Source organism: Callospermophilus lateralis, chromosome 3 (genome assembly GCF_048772815.1).
Source record: "Callospermophilus lateralis isolate mCalLat2 chromosome 3, mCalLat2.hap1, whole genome shotgun sequence".
Lineage (NCBI taxonomy): Eukaryota > Metazoa > Chordata > Mammalia > Rodentia > Sciuridae > Callospermophilus > Callospermophilus lateralis.
The window spans coordinates 159,243,488-159,266,462 of record NC_135307.1 but is presented as its reverse complement, the minus strand read 5'-3'; the positions used below and the strand labels follow the sequence as shown (position 1 = coordinate 159,266,462).

The window sequence follows — 22,975 nt, the reverse complement described above, 5'->3', positions numbered from 1 at the left end:
ATCACATTGCTTTAGAATTCTACAAGCCATGCTCTCTGTAATGTGACATAAATGAGCTTACTGCCTACTTAGGAAATGGGTGCTAACCATTTCCACTTGATGGGCCTCAAAAGCTACAAACACATTTGCCTTCAATGAAAATCCAGTGAAGTGTTGCTGTAACCAAGCAACCTGGATGTAGGAACAAGCAGCAGGCACAGACAGAAAGCAATCTGTCCCTTCAACAGGGTTGAGTGTGCAGTGAGTGTAGCAAATGCTGATAAACAGCAGAACAAATAAAGACCTGGGAACACAAGCCTTGACTAAGTAGAGTTTGATCTCATTAGAAAAGTCCTAGCAAAAAAGACAGTGCTGAATGCTACTTGGAGAAGGGAGTATACTGCAGGCATCTTAACAGAGATTCTGGCAGGGTGCTTTTGAAAGACCCTTCAAACATCCTGGGTAGACTAATTTCTGTTCTTTAGTTGAAAACATTGAGGCACAAATGCAGGGAGACAGTTTCTTTTGAGGAACAGTATATGAATGAATAATCCCTGATAAGGCTAGGAAGTAAAGATAAACAGAGGAGCTGAAAATCCTGCAACCTATATTCCACTTGATAGACAGCCCTACTCTCAGGCACATGGCTTTGAAGGGTTGTCTTTCTCACTCTCTATTCATTCTGTGATCCACAGCAATCACATGATTATCCCTATCCTTCTACTGCAACTGTCCTTGTTGAGGTTATTAGAACCTCTTGAATGGGTTGAGCGTGATTACCAAAGCCAGCACATATTTGATTTGATCCTATGACTTCACAGGACCCTTTGAAGCCCTTCTCATGCCTGAGTGAGCAGCAGTTATCTTGATGAATGCCCCGTCATCTGCTTTTCCAGACGTTTGTCTGTGGCTGACCCAGTCCGATCTGGTACACTCACTTGCACACAAGTCACCTCCACTGGAGACTCTCAGACATCTTCAACTCAGCCCATCCAAAAAGCAAATTCAAAATCTGTCCCAACCATCCCAATTTTCCTCTTCCTGAATCCCACATCTCAGTAACTGGTACTGTGGTGTACCCAGTGGGAAAAACTGCAAGGAGCAGGCCCATGCAATTTTATAAGTAGTGCTTTTGATTAATTAATTTATAAATTAATGAGATCTGAGTACTCAATGAGACATATTTGCTTTTATCTATTTATTTATTTATTTTTTTAATTTTTCAAACTAGGATGTAGTTCAGTGGTAGAACACTTGCCTAGCATGCATTAGGCCCCGAGTTTTATCCTCAACACCATAAAAAGAAAAATTTTTAAATTAATTAATTAATTAAATTTTCTCCTACTTCTATCAATTATCTTATAGAAACTATATTTAGCCATTTGTTAGATTCAGTGGGTCCAGGTATTCAACTTAATGACAAAGCCAGACTAGGTAAAGATGTTCCCTTATCAGTCTATCTTTGCCTAGTTTCTGCTTTCAAGAAAAGTAAGCCATGAGGATTTCCAACATCTTTTTACTATAAGGAAGTCCTGAAAAGCATTTTTATTGCTAATAATATTTTCTTTCTCTGCAAACAAAAAAATTTTTCCTAGGATCCATTGGTAATGAAATATCAAAAATATAAGGAATGCACAAAGAGGCATGTGGTAAGAAATTAAGCTTCAAGGCAGAGGACTTATGAACAGATGAAATAAAAAGCCACAACAGGATGATGGATTTGCTCACCGTACAGACTAGTTCCTGTGTGTGAGCATCTTTAATTTTTTTTTAAAGAGAGAGAGGGGTCGGGGAGAGAATTTTTTAATATATATATATATATTTTTTTTTTTTAGTTTTCGGTGGACACAACATCTTTATTTTATTTTTATGTGGTGCTGAGGATTGAACCCAGTGCCCCGCATGCCAGGCAAGCACGTTACCACTCGAGCCACATCCCTAGCCCCCCTAAAATTTTGACAATGAAAATTAGAGATCAATTTCAGGTGTCTGTTCTTTTGTTCCCTTAGGGGTGGAAAGAATGCTTTAGTAGCTCATGATGGTAATTTTCCCCTTCATAACACCTTAATTTTTCCATGCTGTCACAGACCTCCTTGAAGTTAGTCTTCATCCAAGAACTATGATAGACAATCTAAGATTCCTGACTACAGACCATGATACCATCCATCCAGCTGTAAGATGTCAGGGTGATCTTAAAACACAGAAGAAAACATGCAGCATCTTTGTGAAGAGCATAATTGTTTCTCATACCCACCTTGGGCACCCTTTACATTAACACGAGTTACTTCAGCCTTGATGTTCCTAAAGATGAACATCTACTTTTTTGAAAGATCATCCTCCAGTGCAGCAATATCAGTACTTTGCACCAGTGGCTCTGAAGCTTCCCTGTGCATGAACATCAGCTGGAGGGAGGGCTGGTTAAAATATAGATTTCTAGGTCTCTCCCCCAGAGCTTCTGATTCAATAAATCTTAAGTTCCACCTGAGAATTTGCATTTCTAACAAGTTTTCAGATGACAATGATGCTTTTGACCCAGAAACTATATTTTTGAGAACTTCTGCTTTTAGAATAACATTCTGTAGAGTTTTGTATGGGTGTGCATTTTTGTTTTTTCTACTTTCTCAAAACACTATTAGTAGGAGGACCCAGAGGAAAGAAGTAGACATATTTGAAGTCACTCCAAAACCCATGGGATGCTTCATTAAACAAACAAAAAACCTGTGGACTTTATTATCGCAAAATGAAGTGCTTCTCAGAAGGCCGGTATAATGATTACAACAAAAATAATTCTTATTAACTTTGTCTCCCTTGAAAGTTGAAATAGATAGTCTAGACTTCAAAATAGCTAACCATTTTCTTATAAAATGGCCTCTGAAATATCTGAAGCTAGCTGTTACCAAGAACTGGTTATTCATGAGAAACTGTTGGTTTGCACATACATTTTTTATCAAAATAAGAACTTCAGTCATATTTGTGTGTTTTGTGAAGAATTCAACAGGGTAATCTGACACAGAGTGATGCGGTGAATAAAAACAGTATCTATTATGAAATTACCATCAAAGAGGCCCCTTAAAAGGAAATGGAGTTTTACCCTCTGTGTGGTCTACTCCCGGGAAGAGAGGGGGGATTTTCTGGATTGGCATTTCTGAATGTACAGAACAATACCATCTGATGGATTGCTCTCTGTTTTGAAATGGTATTTGTATCGCCTTGGCTAGAAACCTTTTATTTCATTTTTGTCCTCTAACAAAGAAGTATGATGCTTGAAGAACTGTTTAAAAGGGCAGCAGCTCTGTGCCCACGCTCCATCAGTCTCCTAACTACTTCCAAATTTTGAATGGCATGGCTCCCTCTTTCCATGGGCTATCATTTCTTTTTCTTGGTTTTTTTTTTTTTTTTTTTTTTTTTTAACACACTGTCTTTTTTGGTGCCTAGTTTTCTTAGAGAGAAAGTTAAAAAAAAACTCAGTAGAAATCTGCAGCTTAAATATAATTCAAGCAAGCACATTATATAGAATAATGTTGAGCTGCTGTGGATTTTATTAATATGTAATGGCACATTAGGTGCTTTCCAGACCAAAAGTATTTTCTGCTTGATTTTAATACAAATAATACCAAAATATTGGGTATGTATTTTATAATTTCTTAGTAAATTCCTCTCATGAAAAAAAGAAATCTTTCAAAGCATGGTGTTACTCTTCACTGCTTAAAGTTGATTAATCACTCTAATTTTCAGAATAAAGTTTATATCCTTCAACTGGGTGTGTATGAATCAGTAATTTACAGAAAAGTAGAAAACAGGACCAATAGGAGATATATATATAAAAAATATATATATATATATATTGAGAGAAAGAGAGAAGGGGAGAGAGATGTGTACATCTGTGTGTGTGTGTGTGTGTGTGTGTGTGTATATATATATATATATATATATATATATATATATATATATATATATATTTAGACATATGTGTACATCTGTACACATAATACATATTTACATATATGTATATATGGTGTATGTATACATACATAATGTGTATATTGGAGATATGTATTATAAAGAATGACTCTAGGATTATGGAGTCTCACAAGTCTCATGATCTTCAGTCTGCAAGGTGGAGACCCAGGAGAACTAATGGTGTAGCTCCATTCTGAATCCAAAGGTCTGAGAACCAGTAGAGCCAAAGATGTACTTCTATTCTGAATCTTTACAGGCTTGAGACCCAGAAAGAGCCAATGTTTCTATTTGATTCCAAGGTCAGTCAAAAACAGACATACAAGAATGAAAGCAGTCTAGCTGGAGGGTTTCCTTTTACTTTATGTTCTGTACAGGACTTCATCTGATTGTTTGATGCTTGCCAACTTTGGGAAGGCAATTCACATTATTCTGTCTACCTATTTAATGTTAATCTCCTCCAGAAACAACCTCAACCATACACCAAAATACTGTGTGAGTACCTTATAGTGCTCATAAAATTAATCATCATACCTGGTATAGATGGACCTTCAGTCAGAAACTATCACTTCAGCTGTACTTTCTCATAGAACCCCTCTCTTCAGCCATTGAGAGCTACTTGTATTTCCTTCAAAGCATCTTGACTGTACACATGCAGGCCTTTGGACAGATGTTTTCTTTTATGCTTGAGTGTGATAACCCTGTCTTGATTTGAGGGTCCCAAGAAGAAAATTCTGAAACAAGGATTCAAATGGAAGTATTTTATTTCAAAGGGAATCTCAGGAAACACCAGTAGGGGAGTGTGAAAGTGGGACCTGGAAGGAAATGAGAGCAATAGGTTACATTACAAACCAATTACCACTGCACATCTGGGGCTCGAGTCCAATGGGGAGAAGGGAGTTAAGGGAGATAGTATGGAACAAGCTTGGGATGTTTTTCAATGAACTTGAGAAGCAAAGGAGCTGGGATACTGATATGCAAATCCTGTCATTCGTTTGTGAATGCTGAGCCCTGCAGGGTATTCATTTCCCTAATATTTCTTGAGTGGGCTCTAGCAACCAGAGGAAGATCTCAAGCAGAGGACCCAGGAGCAGGAGACTGGAAGTCAGGCTGTTATGCATTAAAGTACCAAGGAACAAGGGGATGTAGACAGGGGACCCACATTTTCTGGGCATATACTGTAGCCTTTCTTTTTTTCTAGCTAACTTGACCTCAATCATTAAGACATAGATGAAACCTCACCTCTTCTGGAAAAGCCTTTATAGATTTTTGTCTCTGTTTTAACTGCCTCTTGTCTGTTTCCCAATAGAACTTCTGCTTTTCTCCATCAGAGAATCTGTTACTTCCAGTTCTGACTATTGTTTTACTTTTCTTTACCACCCACTTTGTGAGGGTAGGGATTATTAACCTGTATTTTCAAGGCCCAGCACCGTTCTTAAACACAGTAGAGCCCAATAAGTGATTAAATATCAAAAATAGTAATAATGACACCATAATGGCAATAATCAGCATCTACTGAATGCTCATTCTGTGTAAGCATTTTACACATGTCAGCAACTCTAGGAAGTTGGTTCTTCTATCATCCCTATTTTTCAGATGAAGAAACTGAGCTATATACTATTGTATGCTATTTGCCCAAGATTGCACAGCTATACATGATTGGGCCATTCAGTAAAAATTATAAATAAAATGAATGACATTAGGTACCAAGGACTTATGTTTATAAGGCATGCTCTCTATCTCCATAGAACTTATGATCTAGAGACGAGCATGTGGAAGACAGATATATTAACAAGGAGGTAGGCCATGGGGTTTATAGTTATTATAGCTAATTTTAAGCACTTAATAATGTTTCAATAACTGTCTTAGTGTTTTACATGACATTACCTCATTTAGTCCTTATAACAATTCTAAGTAGAAGGCATTGTTATTATCCCACTTCACAGGTGATGAACCTGACATCAGGAAAATTAGGTAATTTCTCCAAGATTGCATGCCAAGTGAATGGGTAGTTTGAGAACAATATGCAGACCTAAGCCCAAATATCCTTAACATTCATACTCAGGAGGCAATAAAAATAAGGCAAAACAAAAAGAACACTATTCATTCAGACTTGGATTAAACAGATGCTGTAGAAAGCTTTGTAGACTTTCTCTTTGATTTAGCTGTGTCTTGTCTATTTCCAAGTACAAACCCTGCTTAATTCCATCAGAGACTTTAAGCTTGACCTTGAAGAATGCGGGTGAATAAAAGTGGAGAGGGCATTCCCAGCAAGAGTAAGGCAGGCTTAGGAAGCTACAGGAGAATGCTAAGGTTAGGGTACGTTTTGTCTTCCAAAGGTCTGTGTGCTGGAAGCTTGGTCCCAGTGTAATGGTATAGAGGTGATGGGGACTTGGATAATTAGGTCATGGAGGCACTACCATAGGGAGGGAGTAATATAGTTCCTTTAGACTTGGTTAGCTTTCATGAGATTGGCTTGTTATAGGAGAGAGACCCTGGTCCCTCCCCATATTTTTTTTTTTTTTATGTTTCTCTCACCACATGAGGTCTTCCACATGCACTTTGCTCTTGTGTGAGCTTCCACAACGATGCCCTCTGCCATGTTATGATGCAGCCAGAGGCCTTTACTGGAGGGTGAAGAGATGCACTTTTAGCCTATAAAACTGTGAGCTAAATAAATCCCTGTTATTCATAAAGAACCCAGCTTTAAGCATTTTGTTGTAGCATCAAAAAAGGGACTAAGACAGGTATACCTTGAAAGAACAGAGACGAGTAGTTGAAAGTTGCCATCTGTATGGGTGATAACACTGGTGTAACGAAAGTGAGGAAACTAAGAACTAAATAGCTTTGACCTTGAGTATTCCTGGGAAGGATCTAGACTTTTTTATTAGGCAGACGGCAATTAATGTATGGCTATGAATCAGGTCAGACCTATATTTTAATAATGAGTTGGCAGCCATATGTTAAAGGGGAGTAGGAAAGGGGAAGAAGAGAAGAGTAGTTACCTAAGGCAAAGTGTACTTGGAGTCAGAATTAGTATAGCAATGTGAACAGAGAGGAACAAACAGGAGCACAGGGCAGGACTTGGCACTGACTGATGTTTTAGTCCACTTGGGCTGCTCTATCAAAATTCCATACAGTGGGGCTGGGGATGTGGCTCAAGTGGTAGCACACTCGCCTGGCATGCATGTGGCCCAGGTTCGATCCTCAGCACCACATACAAACAAAGATGTTGTGTCCGCCGAAAACTAAAAAATAAATATTAAAATTCTCTCTCTCTCTCTCTCTCTCTCTCTCTCTCTCTCTCTCTCTCTTAAAAAAAAAATTGAAAAAAAAATTCCATACAGTGAACACCAGAAATTTATTTCTCACATTTTTGGAGTCTGGAAATCCAAGATCAACATGAAAGCCCAATTCCTTATTGAAAGTGTCTTTGCCCCATCTCCCCACATGGCAGAAGAGGCCAGGGGTCTCTCTTGCAGATGCTTTATAAGGGCACTAATCCCATTTGTGAGGGTGCCACCTTTATGATCAAACCACCTCCCAAGGACTCACTTCCTAATGCCATAGCCTTGGGGGTTAGGATTTCAGCACAGGAATTGTGGGGTTATAGATGTTAGACTGGTGCTGGATATGGAGGCCATTCAAGGTAAGATGTGGTAGTATGCCCTAAGTCCAAAAGAGCACGTGTCATCTACAACGCAGAGGAATCACACATCCTACCCTACTTAAAAGGGTCACACTGGAAGATGAGGGGACTTACATGGGAATGGTTCAACCACTAGGGGCACTTGAAAGCATAAATGTTTGGATTTACAAGTGTAGCAGAGTAGTGTTTTCATGGCGCCATACAGGGATTTAACATGTGTCTGTGTTTAACATTCAACCAAATATTGATGTCTGCATTTCTCTGATACTTGAGATAAGAGTGCACGCCTTTAATAAATGCAGAAAATGTGAAATTTAAGGTCCATAATTCACAATTCTGGAGAATTAAAATGATTTAGGTGACCATGCATAATTTGTGTAAGTAAAATGAATTACTGAATATTACAACTTATTACAAATATGTAATAATTTTATAAAACATAAATGTAAACCCTGGATATTAAATAGTGCCTTAAATGTGTTCACTTTGTAACTCAACACAATGATATAATGCAAAAAAAAAACGAGTGTCTTTTTACTGAGCTCTTTTTTTAAAAAATATATTTTATTAGTCAAAGTGGAACATTCTGGGATTTTTAGCTCTTATATGAATCTCTCTTTATCTTCTCTTACTTTTAATAGATGATACCAATGAGGAAGAGGATGTTGACATGAAAGAAGATTCAGGTATTGAACTTATGATTTTATTATTTGAGACAGGTTTTTCTTTATTTATACCCTATATTTTTTTCAAAGAAAGACAAAATCAGCTTAATGAAAATAGACATGCATGCTCAATGTTGTAAAATAAGGAAGTAGTTGCACTAACTCTTAAGGCAAAAACTATGCTCAACATGATGTTATAGTTTATTATAGCGTTGTATAATAAATCACCCCCAAAACTTGGTGCTTAGAACAACCACTTATGCTCATATATTTTGTGCATGAGGAATTCAGACAACATAGCAGAGATAACCCAATCATCCTGTTCCATGAAGCCTGGGGCTCACAAGAGTCTCCAGAGCTGGAGGCTGGAATCATCTGAAAATTCACTCATTTACTTACCTGGCTAGCAACTGATTCTACCTATCAGCTGAACATTAAATTGGAAAACTTTTCTGAAATACTTGTACATGGCCTCTTTATGTGGCCTGGACTTCCTGACAGCATGATGGCCAGGGGCACTTCTCTTGAAAAGGTGAGCGAAGCTTTACCCTTCGTAGGATCCAGGGTCACAAGTCCCATTGAATCACTTCCACTGAACTACACTCTTTGGAATAGTCCTCCCAGCTTCAGGATAGAAATATAGGTTTAATCTCTTGATGGTGAGTGGTTCTGCAGAGCAGGTAAAGCCTAAAATGTTGCTGTGGCCATCTTCGGAAAATACAGTTTCTATATATGGTACGTTGTTCTCATTATCTGAAATTAAGATGCATGCCAACTCCTTAAGTGTCTATGAGGGAAATCTAGTAGATAAAAGCATGTGTTCTTGCCTAAGGTAGACACTTAATCTGTCCTTACTAATGAATACAATGAATACATAGATCAATAGCCCTGTATTCAATTCTAGCTACACCACTTATTGACCTTCAGCAAGTGTCTTTTTCTATAAACCTCATTTTATGCTTCTCACCAGATTGCTTCTTTTAAGGGATTAAATGAGGTAACATACCTCAAATGTTCCTCATAGTGCTTGGGCCACAGTAATGATTCCATACATTCTTGCTTTCTTTTTTTTATCTCTCTCTCATTTCTAACAGATATTGGAAAGGTATAGCACTTAATTCTGTGGTTAAGATTCCCATGCTCTCCATTTCAGCAACTGCACTGCTCTCGTCATGAAATTGGGCCAGGTTTCAAAGTTAAAATAGATGTCTTGGCGGTTCTAATTTTGTGTTACCCCCTATTTATTGCCAGAACCCCCTACAAATGACTGACAATCTCAATTTGAGCAGCTCTGTTAATAGGAGGCTCTTCAAATTCTGATGCAATAGATTTCATTTGGTTAAAATGGGCCTCCTGCTTATTCAGTTAAACTTCTCTCTCTTCCCTGACCACTGACTATCTTCCTGGGAAAATCACATCAGTTTCCTTTCTTCATGAAAGTTCATTGGAACAATGATCATAGCTTCTATCTACTCTTCCCCAGTGCAGACATGTCTGATTTTTGAAAGGTCCTCTTGATCTCCCCAAAAGCAATGGATCAAGAGAAGTTGTGGGAGGATCTGAAAGTCAGAAGCAGGAATGAAGAGGGTGGTAGCATCTGTTGGTGCCCTACCTATGTCCCCTCAGCATTCATTATTGTTTTGATATTAGCTTTCTAAAGAATTCTATTGCCTCCTGGCTAAAGACTTGGCTGTGGTCATGAAGGCAAACTCAAGGTACCAAGGAGTTAATTTCTCCGGACTAGCACTCCAATCAGTGCTGAACAAGAACTGGTTAATCACCCACCATTCCTGTAGGCTACATCAGAGGCAAGTTATATTCCATTACCACCCAGTGCAAATAAACCGTGAGCCTCAGATCTGAGCTTCATGTACAATTTTAGATTTTCTCGTGGTCACGTTAAAGAAATAAAATGAAATGAAATCAGTTTTAAAAATATTTTATATAACATTCCAAATAATGTCATTTTGACATAATCAATATAGAAATTAGATTAATTACATATTTTACCTTTTCAAAACTAAATCTTTGACACTGCTAATTTTTAGACATTGGTGTGTATCTTACATTCACATTGCAATTCAGACTAGCTACCTTTCAACTCTCATCCATGATATGTGACTAGTGGGCTGTGGTATTGGACGTCATGATTTTATGCCATCATTCAGAGGTCTCTAGGAGATTTGAGCCCTGGATGCCCACAGTGCAGATTTACTCATTAACACACTTGGTATCAGTTGTCTTCTTTTTCCTATCTCACCTTTCTGGTGCTTCCTAGAATAATGTCTCAAATTAACTACTCAAACCTTTGCCTCAGTGTTTCCTTCTGAGAAGATTAGATTTATTACAAGGATTCTGCTTGATTTTTTAAAAAACATAAAGCCCAAGACAAATTTTCTACTAAAAATTTCAATTTCTAGACCCATGTAGAATGTCTTATTTTTTAAAGAACAATATTTTCTCAAAAAATATGTTGTTGAGAAAAGGTTTTAAATGGCCACCCTGCTGTGGATTAACTTCCACAAATTGAATGTTAATCTCTGCTATTCTCATTTATCTTGCTTCTATAAAGTGTCCTTGAAAGTGTTGGCTGTGGGGGTATAGCCAATATAAGAACCTTATCTTGCCATGGATCATTTGCCTAAGTGCCCTAAGTACATATTTTTAGGCAAAGGGAGTTGACTTCTTAATGAGATTTAGATATCTATCCAAACCACTGAGTGATTTTAAGGAAATCATTATTAATGCTAATGCAGAGTATACAGGGTCGGAGTCAGCATTTGAGGTCTAGGGCATTAATTGGATCATCATTTCTGATTTTAGTCCCACCAGATTTCCTGGGACTCTTTATCTCCCGCAGCTGAACACAGCTGTTAAAGTCACACTCGAAGGCCCAAGGATGCTAAGCCACTCAGGCAGAGTGGGCTTGGGGAGCTACTCTCCATTTCCTAATATCTGAGTGCTGAAATCATGGGGGATTTGTGTGCTGGATGGTTCCCTGGCGTGCCAGCTGGCCCTGACAGATATTGGTGTGCAGGCTGGCTTTATTCACACTAGAGCATGTTTGTCCCCAGGAAGCGTCTGAATTAGTGTCTCAAGACCAATAACTGCTGCCTTTCCTCTGTCCTGCATCACCTTTTCTAATACAAATAAAAAGCTGGAGGGATTTTTAAGAATGCAGTTCACACAAGTGAAGGACTACTTGAGTGAATCAACCTGCCAACAAATGCTGTTGAATGATAGTGAATAGCAAACTAAATACCGAAAAACCAGTGGTGTTCTAGTAAAATGATAAGAGTAGAGGAGCCCCCGTGTGAAGAGTTTGTAGATTTCTGTGGTGTGAATACACCTACCATGTTTCGTTTGTTTTGGTTTTTTTTTTTTTTTCCAAACTATCCAACATGAAGCCAATGAGCGCGAGAGTTCAGAAGAGATGGTGCAATTAATTGGTGTGAGCTGGCTTAAATCAGCCTCAGCACACCGCTGCTCAGCCAGTTTTTAATCAAGCATCCACTTGTGCCAATCACTTGTCATGCATGGACTCATTTCATATGTACAACATTATGAGGTAGGAAATGTTATTATCAAGGCTTAAGAGGGATTAGTTCTTGGTTAGATAACACAGCCAGAATACAAATCCAGATTGGCCTGACCCCAGGGCCCAGGTTTGTAGCTTTCTTTCTCCTATGTCCAGACTCTTATAGTATATAGAGGTAAGAACATCTCAGATATCTGTGTCAGACAAGATCTTTCTTCATGGTGAAGCGCCTATGAGAAATGGAAAAAAAAAAAATTGACTAGCTTAAATTCCCAGAATTCCTTTAATGTCCTTTAATCATCATCTTTAATCTTAGCGTGGTAACTATTTCCCCATGTCCTTTTATTTCCATGGCCATGCACTGTTGAAATTGGCCCCAGTCTGAGCCAGCAGGGATAGAAAATCAGCAACCACCAATGGCAACTCAATCACAGCAGTGCCAGGTGCACAGCTGAGTTCCCCAGAGGGCAAAGTCATGCTCATGGCAAAGCTCCAGGTTTCAACAGAGGCAACCTAGAAAACACAGCACACTGTCAAGGAGGAGCCTGGGGATACTTCTGATGAGAAACAAGAACAACTTACCCTTTAGCTCCCCCAGAGTTTCCTACTGAACCACAAGTAGAAACCTGGGCACAGAAGCATGTGTATCAGTGGCTTTCATTTGAATGCTTTAGAACACTTTAATCATGGGTATCGTGAAATGATAGAATATCCACATCATGGACAACTTCATAATTAATATGCATTCACATCTACTGACTACTCAAGGATAACCCTACAACTTTTTTCAAAAACAAGATGTTGTAGGCTGGGGATACAGCTCAGTTGGTAGAGTGCTTGCCTTGCATGCACAAAGCCCTGGGTTCAATCCCCAGTACCACCAAAAAAAAAAAAAAAAAAAAAGAGATGTTGTAGTTGTTTTTAATTTTTTTTTTTTTAAGTTGTTGATGGAACTTTATTTTATTTATTTGTATGTGGTGCTGAGAATCGAACCCAGTGCCTCTCACATGCTAGGCAAGCACTCTACCACTGAGCCCCAACCCCAGCCCCAAGATGTTGTAGTTTAAGAACACTTAGATATTTTAAAATGTGGGCAGTTGTCTTTCTAAATATCACCCACTCCCCAAGAATTCTCCCTCAGGTGGAAAACCAAGAATTAGGAATTTAAGACTTCCTGGTTTGGAATTGGATTTCCAGCACTGGAAACTGTCCTGTTGGTCCCAGTTGCAGATGACACACTTCAGGGGCACAAAAAGATTAGAGTCTTCTCCTAGTGAGATTGCAAATGTTGCCTTGCCCATTTTATGAATCTCTTTGAGCCAGTATTTGTGCTCAGTGAGCTGTTCCAAGTATCTCATTTCTTTTTTTGCTGAACCCATTCCAAAGGTCAACACACATCTCACACCTGGTGACAGAAGTTTGGGGGGGGGGTGCTGCTAATGTAGTCATTGGCAAAATTTTTCACCCTGGTCATAGTAATGACCTTAGCTGTGATTGACTCGCAACCACAAAAAAAGTGAGCCTAGTGCCCAAAACCTTTGTAGTCACTGGAGATTTTTAATAACACATCTATCAAATGTGGGTTTTTAAAGTTGTTCTGTTCCTTTTTTAATAAATGGGAAAAGAAAAACAAATTGCCATAGCTCTATAGTATAATTTTGGAATCCTGGCACAAGGCAATAGCTGCCAAGAGAGTGAAAGTTAGACATGGGCCCCATTATATACTGACTTTAAAGAAAGGCCTGAGTGAGGCAAATATAAAATCGAACTTAAAATAAATTTCTTATGGTACTGCTAGGCACCAAGGATATAAGAGGAATTGGAAAGACAAGTGCCCTGTCTCATGGAACTCACATTTTTGGGGCTAGGGCTGGGAGCAAAGCATAAAAAAAAAAAAAAAGAACAAGATAATTTCAGATATAACTGATGTGTTTGGAAGAGATCTCCCTTGTGAGAGCCCCCTTAGATTATGTGGTCAGGGAAGACCTCGCTAGGGAGCTGAATTTGATCTGAGATTCAAAGAGTAAATACAGGGCAGACGTATACATATATGTGTTCCAGGGGTGGATGGGGAAAGCAACAGCAGGTGCAAAGACCCTGAGGCAGGAACCAGCTTTGCAGGGACTGAGGAACACAAAGAACAAGTGAGAAATAAGGCTAAGAAGATAGATGAAGCCCAAATGAAGTATAGGGCTAGGCCATAGAGTTAGATTAGGATCTTATTCTAAAAAATGATATTTTTAAACAGGCAAGCGATATGATCTGCGTTGTTTTCCAAGATTGCACTGGCTGATGTGTGGAAAACAGATCAGAGGAAGTAAAGAGTAGAAGCAGAGAGATTAGAAGACTATAAATTAGAATTTAGAAGATTACTGTAACCCAAGCAAAAGCTGCTGCTGTTTTGAGCGACTGTGATTACAACTGATGAGCAGAGCAGATAAATCTGGGATATATTTTAGAGCAGAGCTGATAGGGACTTGGTATTGCTTGGAATGGAATAGTAAATCAAGAGAAATATTGAGGATGGCATCTCAGGTTTGGGGTTTAGTTCCTGAGTGGGTAGCACATAACACCCATCCCTGAGCTGTGCAGTACTGTGTAGAGGAGAGGTTTCTAGACCCCAAGTGTATGGCTCTGGCTCACGTTAAGTTGAGTGAAGGGAAATCCTCAGGGCTGAGAGGAGTGGGGCACACTCCGATCCCAGCCATGAAGGGGCAATAGGGAGTGGGTAGCCAGAGGACCCAAGAGACAGAGAGGGCCCTGTGGAGGAGACCAATTGACGGGGACTTTAACCTTAGACTAAGGAACACAACCATCCCAAGAAGACTACCAGGATTCTAGGAAGCAAACACCCTGGCTTCCCCTGAGCTGGATGTAGCAGGAAGCCAAAGAACCAGGAAGCTCCCAGCTGAAGACATAAGCCCAGAGCTCAGTAGAACCCCCAGGGCTGGAGGCGTAAAGCAATGCTTAGCAGAGCACACTGCATCCGAAGGGATGAATTTGGAGACACGTTCCTAAAAGTATCTTCAGAATTTAATTTATTAGCCTCCTTGGACAGATTTAGTAAAACACCAAGGGAAATGGGAAGCACAGTAGTTTAACTGGGGACATGTGGAAGTTGTTTAGAATCTAGATTACTAAAGAAGTCTGTTACAAAGAAGCAATAGAGTTTCTGGCCCCACCTCACCCCTCAAACACGAGATGACATTGCACTTCATCTAGCCCTACTTTGAGGACTTCGATGAAATGGTCAATGACCACTGTCAATCCATGAAGTTTTATTCTCTTGGAGAAAAACAATATATATGATTTAAGGCTCCCTTATAGAAAAAAATAAATAAATTGAACAAAGCACTTGTCTGTAGTTTAACACGTGTGTGAGTCATTAATGGTGTCTACAAAAGAAAAAAATTGTTTTAGCTAAAAACCTTAAAGTTTAAGTCTACGTAGGTTGGAGAATCACGAGTCCTTGCCAAAATTTAGCTCAGCTGTGATGACAGATGAATCTGCAATTAAGATTCAGTGTGTGTGGGTTTACTAAAAAGAAAACATCTTTAAACTTCAACACAATTTTGAACCCTACTGGTAAATATTTAAATAAGAATGTATGAAATCTTTGTACTTCCAGAGGGGGTAGAGCCAAAAGGTCTCTCTCCGCCCCACAAGAAGAGCAAAGCAAAGAAGCCAGAAGGTTCAAAAGACTCTAGTGAAGGTAAGTCCTGTTCTTCCTTCCTTTAGAAAATTATACCATGAAAATAAACTTCTATTTAATTTTAAATTTTGTGTAGTTCAGATATTCTTAAGGGTTCAAAAAATTACAGAGCAATTCTATTGTTCTTTCCTTATATATTTATTATCTTTGCATGTAAGGATGGAAAAATCAGATTTGGATGTTTTTGTTAAGGTAAAAATCAAATTTTATGTTTTGGGGGGTTTGTTTGTTTTTATTTTGTTTTGTACTGAAGATTTTAACCCAGGGGCACTTTACTGGTGAACTACAACCCCCAGCCCTTTTTGGTTTTTATTTTGAGACAGGATCTCACTGAGTTGCTTAGAGCCTTGCTAAATTGCTGAGGCTGGCCTTCAACTTGCAATCCTCCTGGCCTCAGCCTTCCAAGCCACTGAGATTATAGGCATATGCCACCATACCCGGCATAAAAACCAAATTTTAAAACTTCATTTTCTCAGTATTATGAAGTGCTCACAAGTTACATGTTCTGAAACTCTATAAAGGTGAAGGTCAAGATTGACACAGGAAGAACTGTGCTGTAGCAGTTGGCTTATTGGCATAATTTGTTTATCTCATGAATAATACTCAGTCTTTCCAGAATCAAACCTCAGCTGTGAATGCTGAAAATGTTTTGTCTTTAATGTTCTCTTTTATTTTGTAGAAGCCAATGTATCTTTATATTTTTGCACTTGAATAGGCAGGTCCAATTTTTCTCAGTTTTGTGAAGAAATGATGCTCCCCTTTACAGCACTGGTACAGCATCCAAGTCATTCAAATGTTCTTTTAAAAAATGTGAACAGGGTATTTTTTTTCAAGTGAAGATCAAACCTAAGCATATTCATAAACTTCTAAAAAGGAACATACCTATGTCTTCTACTTTCTTGCCTGGAGCCCCATTTCTTTGGTGAAATGAAGAGTATAGTAATGCTGATAGAGTCAATTCTGCCCTTGAGGGAAGAAGATGCTAAGATGAAAGCAAAAGTGTAAATATTTATTGGGGATTATACCTGTGAAGAATAAAGGCAGAGGAATAAGGGAGGGAGCAGGAGAAGGAAAAGGAGAGAAAGTAGGAAGACAGGTGAATTAGGAATATCCTCAGTCAGCAGTGCCATCTGAGTAAGTCTGGGGAGGCCCAGCACAAGGACTGATCCTTAGAGGAGTCTCCTATTAAGCAGGAATGACTGGGCTCTAATATCCCACTGTCCCATGCTCAGTCACTGGTTGCAAGCTGCACAGGGGGAAAATGGCCTTGGCATGAACCCAGTACTGCAATGGATCCCTAAAGTGTGGCTGCCAGATGATGTCAGCTATTTCTCTCCCAGCAGCAGGTTGTTGCTTGAACAGAGATTTTGAGCAGCACACACCATCACTATACAGCATCCTGGATAGTGTTGTGGGTCTGGGTGATCCGTGATGACACCGCTCTCACCCTCCTCTGGGTCAGAACCAACTGAGAAGGCAAAGCTTTAAGAAAAGTGAAAATCAAGATATTAGCTTTATTCCTAATGCAGTTAAACTGGAGCCTCTGATCACCCTGCTCCATATAGGCTTCCTTGCCAGAGAGGTCTTACCTTTTATTTTTTTCATGAGCAAGTGTGTGTAGGTGTCCTCAGCTGACTGGACAGAGTCTGCCCTGGTGAGCTCATTATACAAAAAACAAATCAGGACATCCCTTCCCTGCAGGCAGGTGGGACTGAGAGAGAAAAGATGAGGCTGTTCCTTCTGAGCTCACTAGAAGTGAGGAGAGGTGAAGAAGGACATAAAGACATAGCAGTGGATGTTCTCTCCCTTTCATGCAAAAATAGCAAGGGATGAACATTCCCTACTTAATGGTAGAGAATGGAAATAATATGCACAAAATGCCCAGCATAGAGGTCTGGCATTCTGTTACTGGTTAATATTCTTAGTAGTCTCATAATCAGGTCAATGAAATGTGCTTAAATGTTTAGAAACATTTAGTTAAAAAAAAAAAAAAAAAAAAAAGCACTTAGTACCATGGAGAAGGCCAGAAACTCTGCCTGACCCCAGATGATAAGCTTTGTTAGTAACTGATGGGGAGAAGAGCCAGGGTGTCAGTCTCACTGAAATTAGGTCATTCAGTGGACAGTCTCTGAAGATCATGCTTAGGAATTGAGTTAGGAGCAAAGCAATTTGCTTTTTCTTTAGAGAAGAACTCACTGAATATTTCTCATCCAGAGCATGTTCTGTCTATGTGGAAGATTGTTTTCCAGAGCTTGAGTGTGTTGTTGTTACTGAGTCCCAAAAAGTGTGTAACAAAAGGTAGCAGTTGCCATGCCTTTAATTAAGAAGGGATTCGTCCAAGTTGCTCCTTGCAAAAATGTGTGAAAGCTTGTTTCACTTCATAAATAAATGGCTTTGTTGAGGAACATCATCGGCTAATCCTAATATGACTCAGTGATACAGCTTCCCTTCCACCAAATATGTGATCTTGGAATCCTCTCTGAGTCATTAAGTCTGAGATGAACACGTGATAACTGTGGGTTGTTTCCAGGCACACTCTGACTGTCACATTGTGGTGAAATGTAAACGTTAGTCATTCTCCAAAAACACGGGAATTGTGCTTTTGTTCCTAAAACAGCTTCAAAGCCAAATTAAAAAAAATAAAAGTAGAAATCACTGGGGAAGGAAGGAGGAAAAGCATGATGTGACAGGCAGTGGCAGATGATTCCATGATTCGGTGCTTTTTATCTATCAGTGTTTCTATTTTGACAAAATAACCTATGTGCCTGAATTCACACATTATACTGTTGCATATCTTTCATTTCCTGTCATAATACAGAGCCACAATCATTCTTTCCCACTTAGTATGCAAATGGAATAGTGTATCCCTGGGTGGAGAGGCACATTTTAATGTGGATCATGACCCTTCTTTCTAGATCTTCCTCCCATTTTATAGTTATTGGTTGTTTCTAGCATGGTGCTTGTGCTCTCTTGTGTTCTCTCCCCCTCCCTCTCCCTCTCCCTCTCCCACTTCCTGTCCCTCTCATTCTCCCTCTCCCTCTCCCACTTCCTCTCCCTCTCCCACTTTCTTTCCCTCTCCCTCTCCCTCTCCCTCTCCCTCCCTCCTTCTCTTTAGATCCCTCCATTTAACACACCACCACTTTTTCCCATCTTCCTTCTCTCTTCCCTTGGAATCCCCTCCCCTGCTTCCACCCTCACAGAGACTACTGATTGCCTCAGTTTACCTTGAAACACACATTCTCAGAAAGGATCATAGAAATAAACTCACCTAGATTCCCTAGCATGTATAATCACGATAGCTACATTTAGACCCAGAAGTAGAATTTGGAGACCATATGGTCAAATTTTCTCATTCTACAGAATTTTGTAAAAGTACAAGCTGCAAATGGCTCTTTAACATACCCAAGTACATTCCGTATTAATGTAGCAATATCTCTCTCTCTCTCTCTCTCTCTCTCTCTCTCTCTCTCTCTCTTAAAGAAATAACACAGCCTTTGCAATCTTCTTCCCTTTCTCCTTTCTGGAAATTAGAACAAATTTTTTGAAGGATGAAATATTGCCAACATTATAGCTGTAATTGAAGGATTATTGCTTCAGAAAATATTTTTTACACTATTGAACATCAATACTGCAAATATAACAATTCTAAATCTATTTTTTATACTGTGGACTTTTATATAGAGTTTTCTTTTTATTATTTTGACTGAAATCTTGTGGACCACAGTGCACTTTGATTTAACATGCCATTATACAATATTAATAATAAAATTATTAGTAATTTTATACCACAGATTGCTTGTTTGGCATCTGATTCAAGTGTTAATTCTGAGAACCCAACAAGTCATAAACAGAATTATTTGAAAAAAAATCTGATTAATGATAGTTGTATTACTTCCAATTCTCAACAATTTAAACCAATTTCTTTATTCTTAAAGAATTAAAAGAATGTCAAATATTACTTAGCCATATAAAAGAATGACTTGATGACTTTTGCTGGTAAATGGATAGATCTGGAGACTATCAGGCTAAGTGAAATAAGTCAATCCCCCAAGACAAAAGGTCAAATGTTCTCTCTGATATGCAGATGCTAACACACAATAGTGAGGGGCGGGTAGAAGTTCAGTGGACAAACCAGGCATGGTGGCCCACACCTATAATCCCAGCAGCTCGGGAGGCTGAGACAGGAGGATGGTGAGTTTAAAGCCAGCACTAAGCAACTCAGTGCAATCCTGTCTCTAAATAAAATACAAAATAGGGCTCGGATGTGGCTCAGTGGTTGAGTGCCCCTGAGTTCAATCCCTGATACCAAAGGGAAAAAAAAAAGTTCAGTGGATTAGACAAAGGAGAATGAAGAAAGGTGTGGGGGAAGGGAATAGGAAAGACAGTGAATGAATCTGACATAACTTTCCTCTGTTCATATTTGAAAACACCACAGTGAAACTCCACCTCATGTACAACCAAAAAATGAGATCCTAATTAGAATAAATTATACTCCGTGTAGGTATAATATGTCAAAATACACTCTACTTTCATGTATATCTAAAAATAACAAATAAAAGATAAATGAATGTCATTATAGAAAACTTGGCACCTTTAATAAAATATGATTTTCATATAGCTCCATGATTCAGAATTAAATCTAGGAGTTCCTTTAATAAAAATCTCTCAGGCTTTATTTGCTTGAAAATGTTGTTATTTTTCATTTTTAATTTTCATTCTACAGGAGCATGTCTAGGTAAAAATTCAAAGTGGAAGATAATTTTCTTGCAACATTTGGAAGATATTTTCCCATACTCTTACAAATTCTGTAGTTGCTGAGAAGTTCTCTCTCAGTTTCATTGTGGCTTCATTGTAGTTATCTTTCCCTTCTGGCTGTTTTTCTACAATTTTCTCTATCTTTTGTATTCCATGGTTTCACTATGATGAGGTGGTATGAATTTATTTTTATTTATATTCTTAGTATTGTCTGTGCTTCCTGGATCTGGAAATGAGTGTCTTTTTGTTAGTTTTGTTAGTTCACTAAATATTGCTTCTCTACAGCTTTCTATTCTCTCTCTTTAGCTCACATTGCATTCTGTCTCTCTTCTCATTTTTATTTCTCATGATTTTGTTTTAAATTTCTCATTTTATTTGCTAATTTTCTGTTCCACTCTATTTAATCCAATGTTTAACTCTTCACTGAATTTTTAACTTCCATTATTATCATCTTCCTTCGTTTATAAATTTTATTTGGTTCCTTTTCAAATATACATGGCCATTCTTTTACTTAATTAACATATGAGTATTTTTTAAAATAATCTATATTTTTAAAAATAATATGGTAAAGTCAAACTTATGGTTGTTCCTTTTGTATATTGTCTGTTCAACTGTCATTTTACTTAGACTTTTTATCTGTGAAGACATTTTGAAGTTGGTTTCAGAGCTCATTTATTTACATTGATTTTTCTGAAATGCCTAAAGATACTACCAATTCAGAGATACTTTCAATACATATTTGTCTTAGAGTTTTTGTTTTGTTTTGTAATGGTTCTTAAACCCATTTTAGTATATATGTAAAACTGGGAAATCTTAATAGAGATGTTTTTCTTCCTTTTATCCTTCTGTAACAAATTCTAAAGTTGACATAGGAAAATTCCCTCTGTATTCATAACCCCAGGTCTGGCCCCTCTAGATATCATATATATATGGCTCACTCCAACTCTATCTAGTGGTTCTCAAAAAGTATCCTTGAATCTGTAGTATCAGCATCTGTATTATTTGTTAGAAATATCTAGGATTCATCCCAAACTGGATCAGAAACCTCAGGTGCAGTCCAGTAATCTATATTAGTAATAGCTCTCCAGGTGATTCAGATGCATGCTCAAGTTTGATGGCCTCTGTTCTTAAATGTAGACATCTGGGATTGGCAGATGCCTAAAAGTGAACACTATCTTCTATCATTGTTTACAATTCTTATTTCAGACTCTTTTAGAATTTTGGTTTCTAGAGATTTCCCTTACATAAGCACCAGCTCAGCCATGTATTCAATATTCAGTTATATAAATATATAAAGAGAGATATAGATAGTACAGGTCTACAAATAAATATACACACATACTTTATATATATATATGTGTGTGTGTGTGTGTGTGTGTGTGTGTGTATGTATATATGTGTGTGTATATATATGTATATATGTGTGTGTATATATACATATATATAGATATAGATATAGATATACACACAGACTTATATATTTTAAAGCAAAAACATATTTCAATTAAAAACTAGTCAGACTTTATGCTGCTAAGTTTAGTGGCATGTTTAGAATAACAATTTTCTCCATACATACATCTCCACTGTTTTCAGTGGCTTTTGGTAATGAATGTTGCATTTCCATCATACTTTTACAGAAAGCACTAGCATTTTGACTCTTGCTCTACAATTACCTTTGCATAGCATATTCAAGAAGCATGCATGGGATGCTCAGTCTTCAGGAAACCACACCTTGCAATGCTAAATCAAGAAGCTTGATACTATGCTTTAAAATATTGATGATCCCTTTTGTCAGATGAAATTATATGTGGAATATTTTGGGAACTATAAATCACTAAGCTAGGGTAAATCTTTTAATGTTAGTATTAGAATTATTATTAATTTTTTATTAAAGTAAATTTTTTTGAATACATGAACCATTTGTGGAATGTCCCTCGTATTTCCTGAGAAGCAGGATTTTTTCTCTACCCTATTATTTTCTCTGCATATTGAAGTATCATGTGACAGGCTGTTTTGTGAGTGACTGGACAGAAGGGACATTCTATCTTTCAGAATGCCATGCAGCAGTTCATGCATTATATTCATAAGCATGATCTTTAATTTAATTTTTTTGACAAGTGCAGTGAAGGGTAAAATCAGGCAGTCATAATTCTGACTTTGCCATCACTCAGACGAGCTTAGTGATTGACCAGCTTTTAAAGAAAAAAAAGAGCAGGAATGAGGAAAAGCAGCTCTCTCATAAAGAAAAGCTTTGTTTTATCCTCTAGATCTCAAAATACCAAGCAAAATGTAAATTTCTGTGGCGAGAATCAGAATTCAATAAACGCCTATGCCACCATCTTGCTTTAATTATACTCTTTTTATTCTGCTTGATGCAGAGCCATTCTGAGCTAGCCTCTGTCACAAATTAGTAGAAGGACCCAACAACCTATTTCATTTACTCATTAAACACTGCAGAATCAGCTCTAGGACTTCAAATGGAACTTAGAGAACGTGACTTTTTGGCATTTTCCATAGCAAGAAGAGTTAAACCTACCTGGGCAAAGTAACCACGGGTCCAGTTTGAACAGGAACCATTCCAGTTTATGCCTGTTGTCATTGTCACTTATTAGCAATGCTCCATTTCCCTCTTGGAGGTGTCCTAGTTTAGAAGCTAACATTCATGTATCCCTCTGTCCATAAAAAGTTCAGCAAGAGTGAGTGTTGGCAGAGAGAAGCCT

The 22,975-nt window shown here is 38.1% G+C and overlaps 1 protein-coding gene across 1 annotated transcript in view; it reads left to right on the top strand.

Annotated features, from left to right (window-relative positions):
* Macrod2 (mono-ADP ribosylhydrolase 2) overlaps positions 1-22,975 on the top strand; it is a 1,899,209-nt gene that overhangs the window by 1,716,488 nt on the left and 159,746 nt on the right. The window contains exons 10-11 of the mRNA XM_076849439.2: positions 8,227-8,271; positions 15,417-15,500. Of these exons, the coding sequence (XP_076705554.1) occupies positions 8,227-8,271; positions 15,417-15,500 (129 nt within the window). The remainder of the gene's footprint in view (positions 1-8,226; positions 8,272-15,416; positions 15,501-22,975) is intronic.